This window comes from Serpula lacrymans (genome assembly GCF_000218685.1).
Source record: "Serpula lacrymans var. lacrymans S7.9 unplaced genomic scaffold SERLAscaffold_13, whole genome shotgun sequence".
In the NCBI taxonomy this organism is placed as follows: Eukaryota; Fungi; Basidiomycota; class Agaricomycetes; order Boletales; family Serpulaceae; genus Serpula; species Serpula lacrymans.
Genome location: NW_006763302.1, coordinates 997191 through 1006129, shown reverse-complemented (window position 1 = coordinate 1006129; position 8939 = coordinate 997191). Strand labels below are relative to the sequence as shown.

Below are 8939 nucleotides of genomic sequence, written 5' to 3'. Positions count from 1 at the left end.
CTCTATCATTCAGTATTGATTGTGTTCTCTATTATTTCGACTCTGTGACTCCTTTGTTTACCTTTGTTTACAAAACTTCTGACAATACTGCAGAGTCCAATGCTTCCTATTATTTAGTTACTCACATTGGACTCTACGTACTGTATACCTTCTGTACTCTCTCATAATATAGTCACTCACATTGGACTCTAGGTACTGTATACCTTCTGTATTCTCTCATTGGACTCTAGTTTCCAGTCTCTGATAGCTCTCAGCAAGTGGTTAAACACTTCCTTTAAGCTTTGTTCTTAACACTGGGCTCTTCTACTTCAATGACTTCTTTCCTTCCAGCATAATTAAATGCAAACAAATCACTTTGCACCTGAAAACCCCAACAAAAGCTTGACTTGTGTTTGCATGAAACACAGTCAGGGTAAAGCTCACCAAATTTCTAGGTCTACCTGGTATCGGCACCTAGCTGAAGCTACAAAAGATGAGAAACAGAAGATTCAGATGGAAAAGGCTTTTCCCAACCTCACAGCCCTGTATGACTCCCAGCAGGCTGAGTCAAGTGCAGGCCCCAGCAGTGTAGGAGCACACAGCCTCATCCAAACGTGTCAACAAAGGCACTTGGGCAAATTATGCCAAATGGTGCAAACACACTAAAAGTTCTGCCGTTCAAGTGAGTTTTATATTCTGTTTACTACTGAGTTCTTTTTAACAAGGCCACCATGTTTACAGCTAAACGAGGCACCAATTCTATCCAAATTTCCACCACCAGATGCCTCCCCCCTGCGTTTTCTGCTGCAAGCCTCTGGGTCTTGTTATAGACCAACTTACAGCTTCTGTCATCCTTCCACAAATACAGCAAGAGATGCAATTTATTATGTTGGTACAGGATGCATCTTTTGATGACCCTATTAACAAATTGAGCCAGGAGGCTGTGGAGCACCTCAGGAGCCTGCTATCACTGGGAACCTCGTCACCCTGTCATCTTTGTCATCCTCAAACCTACCTTGTGCTACGATTAGCAAGGTAGTGCTCTTCTATACTCGTCATTAAGCCCCCATCTTCTATAAATTCAACTATCCCTCCTCCTCAAAACCCACACCCATACCTCTCTGGGTTTTACTTTGAAGGACCTTCATACATACCACCCCACGAACAACCAGAGCACCCACTGTTCTAGGAGGCAAAGCCCATAAACAAGTTCCGTGGAATCTGGGAGGATTGTTTGTTAGTTTGTTTTTGTGTGTGGTTTTCTAACAACAGTTCTCATCATCGACACCGGACAAGGCGTACCTATGGATACAGACAGACAGAGTCGGTTCAGATTATGTTACGGATGTGGCCAGCCGGGTCATATCGCAAAGAACTGCCCTCTGAAGAAAGTTGCAGCTAAAGAAGCAACCACAACCCAGGAGGAGACAAAGACGAAGGATTTTCTCGAAGGTCAGGAGTAAGCACAAACTCTCTGACCAGTAAGCATGGTTCGGAAAATGTATTTGTAACTGATAAATCAAAACATGTTTCCCAAAACCTACGTGCCGAGAAATACGCTAAGCCACATTCAGCGGAATGGTTGGCTCGACGAATTAAAGACCAGAAAGAAGAAAGAGCTAAAGCATCGGTTCGCAACTGGGCCTCACCCCAGTGTTACCCCCACATCACGACGGATACAATCAATTTGCTCAAGCAACACGATGAAGATTACATCGTAGAACAATTGAATGTGATCAAAGACTTTGCATCTCTCCCCCCATCTCATCAACGCAAACTCTCACTACAATGCCAACTATCCACTATCGACAATCACCAGATGCATGTCATACCAGTTCTGATAGATTTGGGATGCACAGACTCTATCATTGACGAAGCCTTTGTTCGGCAACACAACATTTCCACTAAACCACTCCCAACTTGTGTTGTTGTTTCAAATGCAGATGGAACCAAAAATTGCACTGGACCTCTGACGGAATATGTGACACTTTGCCTAACGGTGGCAGGTCGCACGGAATTAATGGACTTTCTGGTCACTGGACAGAAAAAGACCAGAATTTTATTAGGACATGACTGGCTACAACGCACGAATCCCAATATCAACTGGCAAACCAACACCATCACTTACCCTTCCGATGATACGGAGTATCACCCTGAAGACGGAGATAGAGTCATTGCTGTAGACTTACAGAGCAGGATTGACAAAATTTCTGTTGAAAGCAACATATCTCAAACCAAAAGCCAACAGATTGCGGAAGAATCAGAACGAGCAAAGTCAACACTCACATTCAGAGACGTTGTTCCCCCGTTTTATCATCATTTTGAGCCAGTATTCACGAAAGTGTCATTTGACAAACTACCCCCACGACGAGTCTGGGACCACGCAATTGAACTCCTACCAGAAGCCAAAGGTCTAGACTGTAAAACGTATTCACTTAACCGTGACAAACAAATTCATCTTGACGAATTCTTGAAAGAGAACCTGGAGACAGGGAGGATTAGAGTATCTAAATCCCCTTACGCATCCCTGTTCTTCTTTATCAAGAAAAAAGACGGATCTCTCAGACCGGTACAAGACTATCGGAAACTTAATGCCCTCACGATTAAAAACCGATATACGTTACCCCTCATTTCAGAATTGATAAACCGACTCAAAGGAGCTAGATTCTTCACCAAGCTAGATGTCCGTTGGGGATATAATAACGTTCAAATCAAAGAAGGAGATAAGCACAAGGCCGCCTTCAAAACTAACAGAGGACTGTTCAAACCTCTGGTTATGTTTTTCGGACTTACAAACTCCCCAGCCACCTTTCAAACAATGATGGACCGACTTCTCCGAGACCTAATCAACGAAGGATCCTGATATTCACCGACTCGTTAGAAGAACATAGGAAGATTGTATCCAAAGCTCTTCAGATACTTGCAGACAATCAGTTATATCTCAAGCCAGAGAAATGCGAGTTCGAGAAGAAAGAGGTTGAATATCTAGGAATGATCATCTCCCATGATACGATTTGCATGGACCCGCTAAAGGTACAAGCGGTCGCAGAATGGCCGATACCACGAACCAAGAAGGAGTTACAGTTGTCCCTAGGATTCTCGAACTTTTACAGACGATTCATTAGGGACTATGGAAAAATTGCCAAACCGCTGACAATTTTCACCGGAAAGGTAGACTGGGAATGGGCTGAAGACCAACAACAAGCGTTTGACGTTCTCAAAAAAACAATCACCACCTCGCCCACACTTGCAATCCCTAACGATGAAGATCCATTCAAAGTTGAATGTGATGCCTCCAACTATGCCACAGGAGCGGTGTTATCCCAGCAGCAAGAAGGGAAATGGAGACCGGTTGCATTCCTGTCAAAGTCGATGAACCCTGCAGAGAGAAATTATGCTATCTGGGATAAAGAGATGCTAGCGGTAATGCACGCGTTAGAAGAATGGCGACACCTTCTCATGGGAGCTAAACACCAGTTCACCATATTCACCGACCATCAGAACCTCACCTACTTCTGAGACCCCCAGAAGGTAAACAGACAACAGGAGGAGATGTCCGGAATTTGTGTTATCGTAACACTACCCCCCCTCTAAGGCTCGACTTCCAGGCTCGACCAGATACCGGAGGTAGTAGTAAAATTTTCGGGCATCGGTTGGAAAAGAGAATTAAAAAGTTTCGAATCCATGCCTCTAAGCTTCCTGGGAGCTGCGGGATTCTTGGAATAAAATTCGCAAACAGTGTCGCGGGAGTTTTCCAGATGGGTTTCTGGTTCCCACGTTCTGTCCTCGTCTCCATAGCCCTTCCATAGGACCAGGAACTCTAATTTTCCACGCTTCAAGCGTGCATCTACCACTTGTTCGACTTCAAATTCTTCTTCACCTTCCTGGGTGACTACTACCGGTCCGGGCCAGTCTACACGTTGTCCCGGCAACGGTCCCTTGTAGGGTTTTACACGGCTGATGTTAACTGTGGGTACCACCCTCATTCTTTTTGGGAGTTCCAGCTCTACCGCATTAGGTTTGACTTCCTTAATCCGGTAAGGGCCAATCCACTTTTCGGTCAGTTTTCTAGACTGCCGATCTTTTAATTTTAAGTGGTCGGTGTCTAACCAGACCAGGTTGCCGACTTTGTAATCAGGGGCTTTAGAGCGTCTACGCTCTGCCCTGTCTTTCATCTGCTCTGCAGTTCTAAATAGCGCCTTGCACGTTTTGTCCAAGACAGACTTCATGTCTTTCGCCATGTTCTCAGCAGCCTCGTTCTTGCTTTTGCCAGGTTCTACACCCATTCTAGGAAGGTACGATCTAGTAACCTCAAATGGTGCCTTGCCTGTAGCCGACGACTGTTTGATATTGTAAGAGAACTGGGCTATCTTCAGCCACTTAGCCCAATCTGTCTGTCTGTCATTAATAAATATACGGAGATACTGTTTCAACTCCTGGTTGATTCTCTCCGTTTGTCCATCGGTTTGCGGATGGAACGCCGTGGACAGTTTAGGTTTGATGCCCAGCATCCGGCATAATTCTTTCGTAAATTCGCTAGCAAATTGCGGTCCTCTATTGGAGATCATCGTCTCTGGTAACCCATGGATGGACCATACAAAATCTTTAAATAGGTCTGCCGTACCGGCGGCGGCGATGGTTTTATTGGTGGGTATGAATACCACTTCTTTGGAGAAGCGGTCTACTACCACCATTACTGAATTGTACCCGTTTGACTCGGGCAGATCCATTGTGAAGTCCACCGATATATCCTGCCAGGGACCAGCTGGTATCGGGTTTGGCATGAGTTTACCGGCCGGCGGTTGGTGAGAATTCTTGGCCATGGCGCATCTCAGACAGGATTTTACCTATTCCTGTACGTCTTTGACCATGCCAGGCCACATGTAGTTTCTGGAGATCAACTCCATCGTTCGTTGCCATCCAGGGTGCCCAGCCACTGGAGTGTCGTGATGTCTATCTATTGCCTTGATCCTTGCGGACTCAGGCACATAGATTTTGTCTTTAAAATGAAAGAGCCCGTCTTTCCATAAATAATTTTCATTGCCGTCAAGGCGTGCCTTTTCCTCTGGGGAGATGTCTTTCCTGAAGACTTCCAGAAGATCGGAATCTTGCCCAATTCTAACATTGGCAACCCTTGATTGATCTATCAGGGTGACACCTTTGTTGTCATCTTCAATGCCGTTGGCATGATCCTCTCTTCTGGATAAAGTGTCCGCTTTCCCCATTGAGCTTCCAGGCTTATGAATTAATTTATAATTAAACCTTGACAAGTACACCGCGTAGCGGGCCTGTCTTTGGTTCAGATCTCGGGCCGTCATGAAGTACTGTAGGTTCTTATGATCGGTCCAAATTTCGAATTGGTGTCTAGCACCTTCTAGGTAGTGCCGCCAGTGCTCTAAAGCTCTAATGATGGCCAGCATCTCCTTGTCGTAAATTTGATAGTTGCGCTCTGTAGGCGACAAACTATGCGATAAATAGGCACAAGGCCTCCAAAGATTGTCAGGGCATTTGATTGATAAAACAGCCCCAGTGGCGAAGTCAGAAGAGTCGGTTTCTAACCGGAACTCTTTGTCTAACTCGGGAAATGCCAATATGGGCGCTGTTGTAAATGCCTGTTTAAGCTTATCAAAAGCTTCTTGTTCTTTGGCGCCCCAATGCCAAACAATGTCCTTTTTTGTGAGATCGTTCAACGGTCTCGTGATTTTTGCGAAGTCTTCAATAAACCTTTGGTAGAAATTGCCTAAGCCAAGGAAGGCCCTAACTCCTTTGACGCGAGTAGGTTCTGGCCATTCCAAAATAGCTTGAACTTTCTCAGGGTTCATCCTGATTTTGTTCTGGCCTATGATCATACCGAGGAAGTCTACTTCCTTCACTTTAAAGTTACATTTTTCGGGTTTGACGAATAGGTCCCATTCCTGTAAGCGTCGAAGGACTTCTTGCACGATCTTGTCATACTCAGCCTCATCGTCCGACTTCGTAAATATTAAAAAATTGTCAATGTAAATGACGACACAGTTTTCCATATCCGCAAAGATCTCGTTCATCATGCTCTGGAAGGTTGCCGGTGAATTAGTCAACCCAAAGAACATAACAAGGGGTTCAAAAGATCCTCGGTGGCACGTGAACGCGGCCTTCCAAGCATCTTCCTCTTTGATTCGTACATTGTTGTACCCCCATCTGAAATCCATCTTTGTCAGGATCTTGGCGCCAGCCAATTTGTCCACTAGCTGACTAATCAAAGGCAGCGGATACGCATTTTTAACCGTGTGCTCATTCACGTAACGATAGTCCATAATCATTTGCTTCTTACCATCCTTTTTAGGAATGAAGAACACCGGGGACGTCATAGGACTTTTGGAAGGTCTGATGTAACCCTTCCTAAGTTGTTCGTCTATGAAACTAGATACCTCATCTCTCTCTGGGGCAGAGAGCGGTATCATGTGTCCTTTTCTTGGTTTAAAGGTGTCCTTCAAATCTATAGCATGGTCCCAAGGCTTAGCCTCTGGGAAGCGCTCTGATTTGTGTTTCGAAAAGACTTTCCAGAAGTTGTGGTACTCGGGAGGCACCAGCCTCTTAATCTCTTCCTCAGGCTTCACCTCATCATCGTCATCATCGATCTTTTCCAAAGATCTGAGCTCGTAAACGTGACTAGCGTTTAACTTCTCGAGACGCTCATCGTGACGGACGTGATTAGGTTTACCCAAGTTTACACATTTCTGGGGACAACGTGACAATGTGACAACCCCTGTCTGCCAGTTGATTTCCGGATTGTGTTTAAATAGCCAGGTCCAGCCTAAGATTAAATTAATCTTCCCTAGTTGGGTAGCTTCGGCAGTGACTCGTTCTCTGTGCCCTTGGTATTCGACCACAAAAGAACATTTGTGTGTAATACAGCCACCTGCGTTAAGCGTACCGTTAATGTTATAGACAGGAATAGACGCTTCTAATTTTACAAGGGGGAGTCCAATTTGCTTCGCCCAGACCTGATCTATGAAGATTCCGTTAGCGCCTGAATCAAGCAGTGCGCTCGTTGAGTGTACTTTGCCCCTGGCAAGGTTTTCCACGCCAACGTCTAAACGGATCTCCTTTTGGAATAAATATGTGCGCATCAACACACGCCTTGGGATTTCGGGAAAGGGTGGCTCCAAAGAAGAAGAAGAAGAAGGGGAAATCTCGAATGATACATGTTTTTCTATTTTTGTTTTACCAGAATCAAGCACCCTAGTGTTTGTCTCGCCGGGGCCACGCTCCAAGGGAGACGCTGGTGCAGCGGTAGTATCATAAATATTACAGTTACATTTCTTCATACAAGTACATACTTCTGATAACAAATTTAGGAATTTATTTACAAACTGGGGAGCCATCCCCGTCATTCCGTTATTGCTTGTGCAACACCCCGGAGCAGGGGCCACCTTGTTGTGGTTTACTTCATTTTGAGGGGGAGCTAAGGTACCCAAGTGACCTAAGCTCCAAATGCTTTTCCCTGGGCCTTCATTTCATTGACCTGCTGGTCGTAGAAGAAAGCCCGGATTTCGTTGTAAGAACGACCGGCTAATGAGTTAAGCCGATCGTCCGGCTTTTCTGATTCTAGTTGGCGCGCCTGGCGCCCTTGGTTATTTTTTTGTTGAGCGGCCTGCGCTCCATTTGGACACTTTCGGGCTATGTGCCCCTCCTGCCCACAGTTGTAGCAGGTAAATCTGCGGGTCTGTCTGCCCTGGACCGCGCCGATATCCATAGGGGCACCCCGACCTGGTTGCAGCCCAAACGGCTGGAACCCGTGAGAGTGATTTTGATGTTGGTTTGATGACCCAGGGCGCCTCTGGGATGTGTTGTTTTGTTTGGTGGACCCGCCACCTTGGTGCATGGTGTAGAGCTCTATGGCTCTACCGACTCGTCGTACTTCCTCAGCCGCCAGGGCCAAGTTGTCGCTTCGTGTATCTTGCAGATAGATCTGCTCTGCAATGCGAGGGTTCACATTGCGTTCTAGCAGTTCTACTGCATGTTCATTGCCAAGACCCCCTTGGATTGAGAGGGCCAGGAACCGGGTTACAAAATCATCCGTCCTCATGTTTCCTTGTTTGAAGGAACGGATTTGCTGACGCGCCCAGTCACGCTCAGCTTGCGGTTTGAAATATTTTTCGATCTCTATTTTGAGATCGTCCCAGGTGGGCCACACTCCCGCAGTGTAGCACTCCTGTAATTGTACTTGGGCCTATTGACCCGCCACAGGTCCTTTTAGGCGGGATAGCACCGCAGTGGCTACCTCAAAATCGTCGGCAAACACGTCCCAGTTCACCTTGACCCAAATCTGGAGTTTGATCCACCATTCGGCAAATTGCGCTCTATCTCCTTTGAAGGCGCCAGGGTCAGCGACGACTTCGACTTTCTTGTTAAACTTTTTCTCTACCGAGGGGGTTGCTACAGGGGGATTGGCCTGTATCTCGGCGAGCTGCGAGGTTAATGCAGCTATCTGCGTACGCATTGCGTGCAGTAGTGCATTCATGTCTTGGGGTTGCAATGACATGTTGACTTGTTCTCTTTGGGTAACGTAAAAATAGGTAACTGGGGGTCCCCGCTTGCTATCTGCGGATCAACCTCTTCCCAGCTGAGTATCGGATCTCAATCTCCGACTACCCACACTATAGTATTTGAAAATGTATATAAAAATGTATTTGTAATAAACCCTGGTCCGAACGGTTGTCAGGGGGTGGTCCGCTTGTTAAGCTGTCAACCCTTCTCCAGACTGGCGGAGGCAAGTGCCAGGCCTGGTCAGAGGTATTTGAAAGTGAAGTTTGGTATTCTAAATCTAATCAACAGTGGTTCCACACCGACTGCTGAGCTATAGTACTCCCCTTAACGCTGGGGGCCGCGTATTGAAGGTTTGGGTTCTTCTCCCTGAGCACTACAAGGCCGTCGCTAGGAGCGCACCTATCTGCTATTTGGGATATTCCTAACCCTAG

The 8939-nt window shown here is 46.2% G+C and overlaps 2 protein-coding genes across 2 annotated transcripts; one reads left to right on the top strand and one right to left on the bottom strand.

The window, feature by feature from the left end:
• Window positions 1-1366: 1366 nt before the first annotated feature.
• Window positions 1367-1864, top strand: SERLADRAFT_399955 (uncharacterized protein; the record flags this gene model as incomplete). Its single annotated transcript, XM_007322663.1, has 1 exon — window positions 1367-1864. One exon carries the CDS (start codon window positions 1506-1508, stop codon window positions 1698-1700), a length of 195 nt encoding a protein of 64 aa, XP_007322725.1.
• A 5577-nt stretch (window positions 1865-7441) lies between these two features.
• SERLADRAFT_442091 (uncharacterized protein) lies at window positions 7442-8503 on the bottom strand (the record flags this gene model as incomplete). Its single annotated transcript, XM_007322662.1, has 2 exons — window positions 7442-8191; window positions 8243-8503. 2 exons carry the CDS (start codon window positions 8501-8503, stop codon window positions 7442-7444), a joined length of 1011 nt encoding a protein of 336 aa, XP_007322724.1.
• Between the last annotated feature and the right edge of the window lie 436 nt (window positions 8504-8939).